Raw genomic sequence first — 13,435 nt, forward strand, 5'->3', positions numbered from 1 at the left:
CAATAGCTAAAACTGGAGCTGAAGCAAGGAGGCAGAAATTCAATCCAGGTCTCCTATACAGGTGATAGAGACTCAACTACCTGAGCCATCACCTGCTGCCTCCTTCAGTGCACATCAGCAGGAAACTGACATCAGGAGCAGATTCAGGAATTGAAGCCAGCCACTCAGGTATGCTACACAGGTGTCTCAGTCTGCACATTAACTGCTGCACTAAACACTTGCCCCCTGAACAGGAAGAATTCTATGGTGCTTCAGTCTACCTAACTGTAGTGTTCAGGACACAGGATTATAGATAGTATAAACTTATAGCAAAATCCTAAATGTCACTATTCTTAAGAAATCCTACTCCAATTATTTTCTCCTTTTCCTCATATTTATATGCAGCAAAAAACTGGACAGAATGTTCCAGTTCAATGTGTTCCTTGAATAATATCATCTGTCAGTTAAATATGCCTTTCTTAAGTTTTTGCTTTCACTTTTCTTTCGGAAAGCCTTTGTCTAAAAATCAATGCAGGAGAGGAGCATCCTAAATAGAGAGTAAGTACATTAAGAACAGAAGGCTGATGGCATCAGTCTAAGAATCAGCATGATGTTTTTGGACACATAAGACTAAGTGCTAGTGGCGATTATTAACAGTGAATAAACAGGATCTGGAAAATTTGGGGAAACCCAGGAGAAGTTTTAAGTTACCTTACATCAGAATGTAAGGTAAAATACAACCAGAACAAATATGGAAACAAAATACATAATACAGGGCAGGTACTTAGCCCAGCAGTTAAGACACCACCTGAGACATCAGAGTACCTGAGTTCAGTCCCTGGCTCTGAATCCTGATCCCAGCTTCCTGCTAATGCAGAACCTGTGAAGCAATATGTGATGGTTCAAGTAACTGGATCCCTGTCACTCACGTGGGAGGTCTGGATTGAGTTTCTGGCTCCTTGGCTTCAGCCTGGCTCAGCTCTGGCTATTGTGAGCATTTGGGCAGTGAGCTAGCTGATGAGAGCTCACTCTCTGTCTGCATCTCTGTCCCTCTGCTTCTCAAGTAAACATATATAAAATTTTGAATAAGTAAATACATAATATAGTCACACATGTGCACATACACACAAAACTGTGAAGGTAGAAGAGACACTAAACTACATTTCTAGTTACAAAATCCCTGACTCCTGGGCATTGAGAAGAAGGCTTAATAAAATATCACATCTATACATTTATGACAGCTTAACAAAAACAGTGCTTAGAAAGTTTTAGAGACTTATATTTTTATCACATTCTAATATTCCCTACTTCTTTGCTAGCCTTCATTAATGGCAGATAAAGAAAAAATGAAAGACTTAAGCTTCTTCAGGTCCTGAGAGAGAAATGGTTTTCATTCCACTAAGGCACAAGGAAAAGGGGGAAAAAGAATTCTTACATGAAATTAATGGTGCTAACAAGCCACAATTAAACAGTAAGAAAGAAACTTCACACAGGATTATGGTTAACCTGGAGACTGTGTTGAAAGAAGCATAGCTAAATTTGTATCTATTATTAATGCCAAGTTTGTAAGCCAAAATTGATTGATTTAATTTATTGGCAGTTACCCAGGATGGGCAAAGGATGCAGGCAGAGTCCAAGAACTGCTTTCTTCTACTTCTCTCCCAAACGCTGAAATATAAAGGTTCCTACCTAAAGCATAAAGATGAGTAGAGAGAGCATGGGAATTACACTGCTATGTGTTGATAAGGAGCTGGTATTCAAGAACTATTTTATGAAACCCTGCAGGGACCCGTACTATATTTGTTAGAGGACATATTAACAATAAGAATCACTTACGAATGACACTATTCAAGAGCCAGATCTGAAGTCCTAGGCAAGGAAAGACTTCACAACTTCACAGGGCCATACACATCAACCCCTGTAACTCATTATGCAAACTGAAGGGGTTATCTTTAACAACTTGTGACTTCTGGGGTAGCAGTAACATTTATCTGAACTCACTGGATAGTACCTGATTTCAAGCTGCATACAATCTAATTGGACTTGTTCATCTTCTACCAGAAAAGGAGGAAGTATCAAGTTTTTCAATTCAGTTTTCTATACTGAAGAACACTTTCATAGAACACCCTCTCTTCCATCTTCAATGTCCTTTTATATTTATTCTATAGTAATTGCAGTGAACTTGTAGCTCAAAAGTCACATCTCAGAAATGCAGCATTAAGCCGGCGCCGCGGCTCACTAGGCTAATCCTCCGCCTAGCGGCGCCGGCACACCGGGTTCTAGTCCCGGTTGGGGCACCGGATTCTGTCCCGGTTGCCCCTCTTCCAGGCCAGCTCTCTGCTGTGGCCAGGGAGTGCAGTGGAGGACGGCCCAGGTGCTTGGGCCCTGCATCCCATGGGAGACCAGGAAAAGCACCTGGCTCCTGGCTCCTGCCATCGGATCAGCGCGGTGCGCCGGCCGCAGCGCGCTGGCCGCGGCGGCCATTGGAGGGTGAACCAACGGCAAAGGAAGACCTTTCTCTCTGTCTCTCTCTCTCACTGTCCACTCTGCCTGTCAAAAAAAAAAGAAATGCAGCATTAGCCAAGCCTGATCCACAAACATTCATGTGCAAAGTTCCAGTACTATGTGAGGTACCCAGGCCTACCAAATGCTACAGTTTCTACTTCAAAACCAGAAATTATATAAAGCAGAGTTTTAATATTTCTGATCTAAAAAGTCACCTTTCAGGCACTGCATTTGGCACAGCAGTTAAGACGCCTGCATCCTATATAAGAGTGCCTGGATTGAGTCCTGGCTCCTCTGCTTCCAGTCTAGCTTCCTGCTAATGCACACCCTAGGAGACAGCAATGACAGCTCAAGTATTTGGGTCCCTGCCACTCAAGAGGGAGATCCAGAATGAATTCCTACTGCTGATTGTGGACTGGCCTAGACCTTACTGTTGTGCGCATTTGGGGTGTGATTCAGTGGATGGGAGATCTCTCCCTCTTTGTCTCTGTCGCTTTGCCTTTCAGACTAAAAATGAAGAGCCTGGTACTGAGGGATAGCAGTAGAAGGCTGAGCCACTGCCTACAATGCCAGCATCCCATATGAGTACCAGTTCAAGTCCAGCTGCTCTGCTTATGATACCGCTCCCTGCTAATGGGCCTGGCAAAGCAGCATAGGATGGCTCAAGTGCTTGGGACCCTGCACCCATATGGGAGACCCAGACGAAGCTCCTGGTCAGCCTAGCTCAGGCCCGGACATTACAGACATTTGGGAAGTGAACTTGCAGATGGAAGATCGATCTCTCTCTCTCTCTCTCTCTCTCTCTCTCTCTCTCTCTCTGTGTGTGTGTGTGTGTGTGTGCCTTTGCCTCTCCTTCTCTGCAACTCTACCTTTCAAATAAATAAATAAATCTTTAAAAAAAAAGTAAAATGAAAGTCAATTTGCTTTAAAATTCACCTATCAAATACTTTCAAATGTTCCACACTTCCTTTTAAGAAGGGCCCGTTAATACCACCTACCCCTTATAGATACTAAAATAATGCATGTGAAGAGTTTAAACTGAGGACAGTGGTGCATGTAAGAAGTGCTCAACCAACGTCAGTTAGCATTAGTCTTTAATTTGTCAAATATCTGACTGCTAACAGTAAGGAATCAAACTCAAGTCTTTCTGGCACAAAAACATATTCTCTTCGTGTCACCAGGTGCCTTAATTCACTCACCAGTGCCAGGCTGAACCACAGTGGGCTCTGAGGCAAAAGAAAAAAATCAGTAATACTGATCTTCTCTTTAAAAATTAATATTTTTCATATTTTAGTTAATTCTGACTTTTGAACTATTACATCAAAATATTATATTCAGCTCCCTGTTAATGCACTTGAGAAAGCAGCAGAAGATGACCCAAGTGCTTTGGCTCTTGCACCCACGTGGAAGACCCAGAAGAAGCTCCAGGCTCCTGGTTTTGGTCTGGCCCAGCCCTGACTGCTGCAGCCATTTGGGGAGTGAACCAGCAGATGGATGATCTCTCCCCCGTCTCTAATTTTGTCTTTCAGATACTAAAAAATACATATTATTGATCTTGACTATTAATTTTTTAAGACCCTCTCCACTTAAATTTCATGCCTGAGGCAGGTGCTTTACTCCCCTAATCATAGCCCCAGCTGCACTTTTCAATGATGGTATCTACATTAAAGATTACACCCCAGTCAGTTATGTACCTAACTTTTCAAGATCTAGTCAGACTCACTTTAAACCTCTTCAAATAGCCCAGGTTAATGAACTGGTAATTATTTTAGGACTTCCCAAAAACGTGTGAAATATAAAAACAATAACTGTAACTACTACCATACACCTGAGTTATCTGTTACATGGGGTATATATGCATAGGTAGCATGCAATAAAAAATCTTGAATTAATAAATCCTTAAGCATCGCATTTAAAAAAAAAAGATCACCCTGTGGACAATATTCAGTGAGCCAAAATACAGCATTTTTCACTTTACGTTAAAAAACAAAAGAACTTGGGGCCAGTGCTGTGGCACAGTGGGTAAAGCCACAGCCTGCAGTGCTGGCATACCATATGGGCATCAGTTCGAGTCCTGGTTGCTCCACTTCCAATCCAGCTCTTTGCTATGGCCTGGGATATCAGTAGAAGACAGCCCAAGTACTTGGGCTCCTGTACATCATGGGAGACCTGGAAGAAGCTCCTGGCTTCTGCCTTCAGATCGGCACAGCTCTGGCCGTTGCAGCCATTTTGGGAGTGAACCAACGGATGCAAGACCTCTCTCTCTCTGCCTTTCTGTAACTCTGCCTTTCAAATAAATAAATAAATCTTAAAAAAAGAAAAAACTATGGAAGAGGCCCAGAATGGCTATTGCAGTCATCTGAGGAGTAAATCTCTCTTCCTCTCTCTCTTTCCCTCCTTCTGTTTCTCTCCCTCTCATCTTTTCTCTCTGCCTTTCAAATAAATACATATTTTTTAAAAGACCTATGAAGCAGTGGTCATGTTTCACTAGCCATCTTCCAGAAAACTATACATATGATGTTCTGCTAAACAGTACACTCCACTAGGAGGAACCAGGCTGACAAAATCAGTTTAAGTAGAGGAAACAGAAAAGCTGATTTAAAAGTTATTTTTCCCTGTGTACTTTTTTTATCTGACATTCCCCCTGTACATCATTCAATGCACTGAGAAGAAGGTGATGAAAGGGGAAAATGCTGAGTCATCGTAACTTTGGAAAGTATCTCTCTCCATGGGTACCGCCACAACACAATGGTGCATCCTGCACAACAAGCAGTTTCTGAGACTCTGAGGGTCTCTACTTGTCTATTCACTGTACAGAAATTCATACTCAAGAGGACAAAGAAAGCAATGGCTCCAGTTTTCTTTGTTTCATTTTTTAAACTTGAGTAGTTTTGCTTTTCTGTCTTTTGGTTCTTTTGGAGAGGCAAGGACAGAGATAGAAAGCACTGCAATCTACTGGCTCCAGTGTCCTGGGATGGACTTAGGAAGCCAGGACCACCAAAATTACTCCTTAGTCATGCTGAGGAATCTCACAGGTTGTTAACATTTAATATAACCAGCAGACAAGTTTTAGATAAAATGTGACAAGAAGTTGTATACATTTTACATTATAGTGATTCACTTGAAAGTATATATACACACTTCAAAAAACCTGTGGAAAACAGAATTAAAAGATAAGTTCATTCTGGGGCCAAAAAATGAAATCTAAGCATAAAAGAGGTCGTGAAAAAGTTTGTGGAAAATGCATATTATAAAAAAACTATGCATGAATATCTTATAATTCCATTTTCACAAACTTTTTAAAGTTCCTGTTTTCAGATAGATATGTTGGCAAACAGTTGGGATTGGCAAGAGTATGCATCCATCCACAGGCACCTATGTAATACATGGTGACATTCTGTTGTTTCACAAACAGTGGATGAAGTGGTAGGCAGGAAATTTTCAAAGTCCCTCTTAGACTTCTTACTCTTATCAATAAAAAATCAGGCAGAGTATTTTATATCAGACCAACATTCTTGCTCAAAGCTATTATAAACACTGGACAAAACATTAAAGGCACTAGAAACTAACCAAAAGCAGGCAGAACTGGAAGGGATATAAGCATCGACAAAAGGGAAGGAAACTACAGGAAACCCACATTTACCCTGCATTCTCCTGAAGGTACTCGCTGACCAGGCAGCATAAGAGCAATGGAGTGGGAGCAGAAAATAGAAGCTGTACTGGGCTGAGGAGCCAAAGGAGCTGCCAAAGCAGCTGGACCTGATGGAGCAGAAATCCTGAGAAAGCGGGGATGGACTCAAAGCATGCATTCCATTCTGCTCAAATCCTGTGATTTGTGATTCCTGACTGCACAAAGGAGAGGAGATTCAGGAACCCAGGAGAAGGCAAGAAGAGGAGGAAGGCTGCAAAGACTGAGCAGAATGCTCCTGATGCTAGGAGACTTAGAATTTAAGTCCTGCCAAATTAGAAGGGTTTGATAAACTACCCAGAGTGTAATAAATTCTCTATACTGTCCACTAAACACCGTGAAGCAGCACACCTTGGGAATAAAGTCCATATCCCAGGACTAGGATATATTTGTATCACTGCACTAAGGGCAAAACAGAAGTAGACTGACCTCAACTAAGCCTAAAATCAAGCCTCTACATGGGATCAAGGTGGTCTGCCAGGAAGCTAACCTCCTACCAGGATAACACTCAACCTGCTTTAATGGAAGATAAGCTTTAAAATGCATCACCCACAATATCCACTAAGTAATTAAAAACTACTGTTCATGTACTATAAACGGAAACTCTACTCATGGTTAGAGAAAGATCAGCTAACAGAAACGTGACCACAGACAACATAAATGATATGAAGTGGCAGATTAGAACTTTAAATAACCATGACACTTATATTCCTAAAAGGTACATCTTGTAGAGAATACAGATCAAAACCTCTCCTACCCCAGCATCTCAGTGATTTGAGTTGGCCATGATTTTGAATCAAACTGGGATTTGCAATGGTCTATATTTGAAAACATGGAGCAAACAACTTCAAAGTGATTGATGACATCCAAGCTTAATTATATATTTACACCTCGCACTAGGACAAGGGAGAGACTAAAATGTCTTCTCCCTGTAGTAAAAGAGCTTTATTAAGATCTGACAGCAACTACTATTTAGCAGCAATAATTGAGTTTTACGCAAGATTACACAGGTTCTCCTCATCTGGCATCAAAATCTAATCACAGACCAATAGGGTACTTAAACTCCTAAGAGTGAGAAAAAAAAAAAAAAAGTTGAGCTGTGTACAAGACTAAATCTTTGAAAGTACTTATCCTCATCTGTCAATGTGATCTTATCAGAGTTCTATAAACAATCATTATATTTTAGCTGAATCAGTAGCATTACACTCCTTGAAACAGTCAGACACCTTCTCCTCTAAAACATTTTCCACCAATTCCCACCCACCATGAAAGGAATTTGGCTTCTACTTTCTTTGCTTAATCCACTAGACAATCTCCCAAATAAAAAGTTAAGCACATGCGCTATAGGCCTGATATGATTTTTATATACCTTCTAAGTATTTCAACGTTTATTTACTATTTTGTGAAAATATTTACTGAACAAGCAAAATTACCTTCTTTCCCCAGGGATAAAAGCAAAGTTGGTGAAGACATATTGAGAGGCCTGCTAAATAAATGTTATTTTTGCTCAGAATTTTGCTCCAAACCTCTGTGGACTCTGGCACAGCACACAGGAATGACTGACTTGGCCTCTCTGGTACTGTTTTTTGCTTTACCCATGCCCATTTATGTTCACTCTGCCACTCCTAAGGATGCTAGTATTACTTCTGCTGAGGTAAGGAAACACTTTCTTTTTACAATTTCTGTGTTTCACGCTGGTCTCCCAAAAGGGTCGCCTCATCAGTCTTTTTCTAACCCTCCCTTTCTCAAAGAAACATGGTTGGAAGGCATCATGGGGACCTCCTCTCCCTGCCCCAAGAACTACATCCATAAGCATTCCATCCTATCAACAATAAGCATCCAGAGACAGAATGCAGGCAAGAGCTCCACCTTCATTAACCACAAAGTGATTTCTCTCTCCTTAAGCAGTGTTTCTTCTAGAAACTGAGGGTGATCTCATCTGCCCAATCTAAGCAAGAGTTTGAGAACGGAACACACAAATGTGCTTCCTTCTAAAAGTTACACTCAGGGTCATCTCCTGGCAAGTGCTCAGAGACAGGGCACCTCTCTCAGCAAGTCAAACCACATATACAAGCTGAATTATCTTTGGAGAGACCTAATTTGCCTCTCTGTAGGGTACTACACTATGCTGGGTGCTATATGACACAAAATTCTCCAAGGAGTAATTAACAGGGAGGAAGCAGTTCTAATGTTTATAGCACAGTTGGGTTAACTATAGTCTACAACAATTATTATACATTTCAAAATAACTACAGGAGGTTATTTTGAAGGTTCCCAATACAAAGAAATAATATTTCAGGAGTTAGAAATACTAATTTGATCATTACACATTGTATACATGTATTGAATTACAATACTAAATCCCATAAATTAGAACAAATGTATCAACTTAATTTTTTTAAATTCTCAAAGGATAGCCAGTTTCTTATTAACAGATGAGACATGCAAATTATGGTATTTATTAAGTATCTTTTAGTTTAAGAAACATATTGTTTCACAGCTACTATACTATACTATATATCAGCTACTGTTCTAGGTATTAGCTACACAAAAATGCATTAACACCAGGATCTCAAAAGACTAGTGGGAGAAACAAACATTTCAACAAGTGATCATAATGTAAGGGGTTAACCACCACAGGAGAGCTGAACAATAGAAAAAAGAAAGTACCAGATGCCACAAAAAGACTAAACAAGATTGCACTGGCCAATTTCTCAGGTATTAAGTTTTCCCCCTTATTATCTCCAATTAAATTTCCACTCTTAGAGGAAAATGTGCATTTTTTTCCAGCTGGGAAAACTAAGTGGGCAGCCCCTAATCAGTTACATAAAATCTTTCATTTCCAATGTTATCTTTATTCCAATCCAAACAGCCTTTTGTTAAGCTTGACTGTCATCATAGCTTAAAATATTTTCACTTTGGTGAAGAAAATTGTTTCCGACTTGGAAAAAATGTTGCTTATGACCTTAGAGAACTTACATTCTAGTGTCAAAATGGACTTGATTGGAAAAAAAATGTTAAATTTATGGTGTTCAATCAAACATCCAGAGGAGAAACAAAGAAATATTGGGCAAATTCACATAAAATGCTATTCAAATAAGTACCTCCAACAAAGCAAAGATAAAACTATACCCCATAAAAACAAAGAAAAGGAAGATAAATAAAACAGTAACATAAATAAGTATAAGAACCAGAGAGGCCAAATCTTCTTTTCCCATTTTTCATGAAATAAATACCATGGATAAATGTTATTACCAAAACTTTTCAATTGAGGTAGAAGAAAAAAATGGTCTATAAGAAACCTGGAGAGGCTATGCATAAAACTTTCTTACAGTCTCCCCAAACCAACAAGAATTCTCACTCATCTAGATGACTGGAAAGAAAGAACCTGCTGGGCCAGGTACTAGCCTGTGTTTCTCAGTCCCCATCTCTCATCCTTATTCTTTTAACCCAACATAGCAATGTGCACTCACAGCTCCACTTCCTACTTCACCCTACACTTGTGTTTACATCTTTCTCTCTCATACCTTCAGAATTGGATTTTTTACACTAGGGAAAGAAGTTCCATAAAATATCCACTAATACTGGGCAGAGTTAAATTTAATACGTATTCGGTTTAACTTAAAAACAAGATCACAGCTCACATGTTGAGGGGAAGATTCTAAGGGTATGCCTTAAAAAATGAAAAACGGAACAAATGTACTTAATATATACCAAATGCCACTCACTATAAGGTGTTTTCTATAATAAAAAGGTAACAAGGCCGGCGCCGCGGCTCACTAGGCTAATCCTCCACCTAGCGGCGCCGGCACACTGGGTTCTAGTCCCGGTCGGGGTGCCGGATTCTGTCCCGGTTGCCCCTCTTCCAGGCCAGCTCTCTGCTGTGGCCAGGGAGTGCAGTGGAGGATGGCCCAGGTGCTTGGGCCCTGCACCCCATGGGAGACCAGCTTTGCGCCGGCAGTAGTGCGCCAGCCGCGGCGGCCATTTGAGGGTGAACCAACGGCAAAAAGGAAGACCTTTCTCTCTGTCTCTCTCTCTCACTGTCCACTCTGCCTGTCAAAAAAAAAAAAAAAAAAAGTAACAGTAAGATAGCAAAAAGTTCTTGTTAACAATTTATCTGACATCCATATCCTTCCATGCCTTCATATATATAGACTCATACAAAAACTGCATCAGAAGAGTTTGAGATCCAGTGACATTTCACAGAAGTGCTAAAAGTAGAGAAATAGGGGCCAGCACCATGGCGTAGTAGGTTAATCCTCCGCCTGTAGAGCCTGTACCCACTCTAGGTGCCAGTTCTAGTCCCAGCTGCTCCTCTTCCGATCCGGCTCTCTGCTATGGCCTGAGAAAGCAGCAGAAGATGGCCTAAGGACTCGGGGACCTGCACTCTCACGGAAGACCCAGAAAAAGCCCTTGGCTCCTGGCTTCAGATCTGCCCAGCTCTGGATGTTGCAGCCATTTGAGGAGTGAACCAGCAGATGGAAGACCTTTCTCTCTCTCTCTCTCTTTCTCTCACTGTCTGTATCTCTGCCTCTCAAATAAATATATAAAACCTTAAAAAAAAAAAAAAAAAGGCAGAGGAGTAGAACCAAACCTTGTCCAGTGTCCCACTATGGAAAAAGAAAATATATGAACAGAAAAACTTACTTGCAGTATCCTGTGCCATTGTGGTATGTAACACAAATTCCTTCATTCACACAGGGCTCATAGCCATCCCGACACTGCAACGCTAAAGATAAAAAGAAATGCACATTAGTGACAAGTCACTAACTGTAACCCTTAGTCACCACAGAAGAGTGATCCATCCCAAGTCAACATATACTCTCACATCCAACCTGACCTGGCTTCCCTTTAAATGGTTTTTCATCTTTTGGCTTTTAGCACCAGAGAGCACAGAAGAATTCCCAAAAACCTCTTCCCATAACAACTATTTTTGTGGTCTTGTATGATGCTCTTAGTTTCCTGTGCTTCAATATCTCCAGCTATTACATCTCTATTTTCCAATGATAGTAAGAAAAACTAAAGCTGTAAAATCCATAGCAAGCCATGACCTTTTGGGATCTGGAGATTTCAGAAGAGTAATAAAAGGATTCATCAATAAATGTTTAAAAACATCTGGGTAGACACTAGGTCTTCAGGATAGGAATAAATTATTTATAATTGCAGATGAGGTTTAGATCAGGTCACTTCAAGAAGTAAGCAGAAATATCAACAATGTTCATTCAACTAACACTGAGAGGCTAGTAGGCACTGTATCAGAATCCAGAAAAAAAGGGAGACTCTATTAGGATACAGGCATTACATTATATTAGAACCCAGGGAGAAAAAAGGAGAAATTAATACATATAAGTAGGTAAGTGAATAAAACATAATCTCCCAGGGTCTTACATAAAGATGGAGAGTAAATCATGAAAAGAAAACAGAGGAGGCAAGACCAAAGTAAAGAAAGTGAGAATTTAGCTTTCTACACTAATAAAAAACAAAAACTCTCAAATTCTGGATTCCCCCAGTCTCTTTGAGAGAGAGAAAGAGCACTTTCTACCTGAGCCTCTTCCAAACACACACTGCTCAGAAGCAAAACTGTAGTAGAAGGCAGCGCCACTGACTTCAGCCAGGAAAGGAGGAGTGTACCCACATGCTCCACTAACCCGCTCTATAACTACAGCATCTCAATTATTTGGCTTTTACAGCTGGAATCTCCAACACCAAAATGCATATCAAGAGTCCTAATAAGAGGCCAGCACCACAGCTCACTAGGCTAATCCTCCGCCTTGCGGCGCCGGCACACCAGGTTCTAGTCCCGGTCCGGGCACCAGATTCTGTCCTGGTTGCCCCTCTTCCAGGCCAGCTCTCTGCTGTGGCCAGGGAGTGCAGTGGAGGATGGCCCAAGTGCTTGGGCCCTGCACCCCATGGGAGACCAGGAAAAAGCACCTGGCTCCTGGCTTCGGATCAGCATGGTGCGACGGCTGCAGCATGCTGGCTGCGGCGGCCATTGGGAGGGTGAACCAACAGCAAAGGAAGACCTTTCTCTCTGTCTCTCTCACTGTCCACTCAGCCTGTCAAAAAAAATTAAAAAATGAAAAAAAAATAATAAAGGAGTCCTAATAAGAGAAAGACTAATCGCAAAGAAATCTACTCAAACAACAAAAATCAAAATTGAAATTCATGAACTCTTCCTTGCAGGCTATTAATATGTCTACTTCTGATGACAGTTCATCCACAAATTTCTTATAGTCACACCATGATAAACAGAAACTGTGCAAATCAGAGGCTCTGCCAAATCAGAGGCTCTGGGCCTGCTCACCCTGGGCATCAAAATCAGCAAGGCACAAGCTGGATAGCAGAATAATTTGGTTTACAATCGTCTCATAAGAGCCCTTTATTTGCACAGTACTATATTAAGTGGTAGAATAATACAAGAATATGTTTACAGAAATCTCATCTCACCCTTTAAATATTATTCTAAAGAATAGTAGTAACAATAGCAGCTGACATGTAGCACTGACTAAATATCAGGTACTGTCCTAAGCACTTTACACAGATCAACTAATTCAATCTCCACAATTCCTCTAATAGTTAATTTTCTGGTACCCATTCTACAGATCAGAAAACAAAGAATAAATGACCTGTCAACTGTCAGGGAGCTATAATTTGAAATTATGAAGTCTGGATTCAGTACATTGCTTCCAACCACCAGACACTTTTCTTCTCAGAATGGGCAGAGGAGAGGTTGTTATATCCACTCATCAGGAGGGAAGGCAAGGGGGGTTAAGTGGCCCCCTAGTAGACATCTCTCCACTAGCTGGTGGCAAGGCAGGTTCTAGAACCAGGTCTCTTACCAAGTCCAAACCATCTAGTGACAGCTGTTGGGATCACACAAGCAGTCACTAGGCTGCAGGCCGGAACAGGCAGACTCAGGAAGAGGGTCATCTTGTCCATATCCCACTTCCCTGTAAGGCTCAAATGCTCCCTCTTCCCACACTGATAAGCCCAATGCAACAACTATAATTAAAACAGCTAATGTCAGGTTATTTCCTCCATACCAAAGTTCTCAAACTGATTTTTTCATCCTCTTTAGACATTTTTATTAGTTTCAGTGATAACTTCCTGGTTTTTTACTATTTGCTTTTTTTTCTTAAAAAAAAAAATTAGGGAAGGAATGCCCTACAGATAGGGAGCAAGCTGCAGTTTTATGTTCCTACAGGAGACCTGCAATCCTGCTCTACCCTTAACTAGCTCTGTAGCTGCAAACAACTGCTCAAC

General features: G+C 40.9%; 1 protein-coding gene across 1 annotated transcript in view; it reads right to left on the reverse strand.

The window, feature by feature from the left end:
* NOTCH2 (notch receptor 2) overlaps positions 1 to 13,435 on the reverse strand; it is a gene marked incomplete in the record, with an annotated part of 169,899 nt that overhangs the window by 113,004 nt on the left and 43,460 nt on the right. Inside the window, 1 exon segment of the mRNA XM_070077788.1 lies at positions 10,820 to 10,901. Within this exon segment, the coding sequence (XP_069933889.1) occupies positions 10,820 to 10,901 (82 nt within the window).

Source organism: Oryctolagus cuniculus, chromosome 7 (assembly GCF_964237555.1).
Source record: "Oryctolagus cuniculus chromosome 7, mOryCun1.1, whole genome shotgun sequence".
Taxonomy (NCBI): Eukaryota; Metazoa; Chordata; class Mammalia; order Lagomorpha; family Leporidae; genus Oryctolagus; species Oryctolagus cuniculus.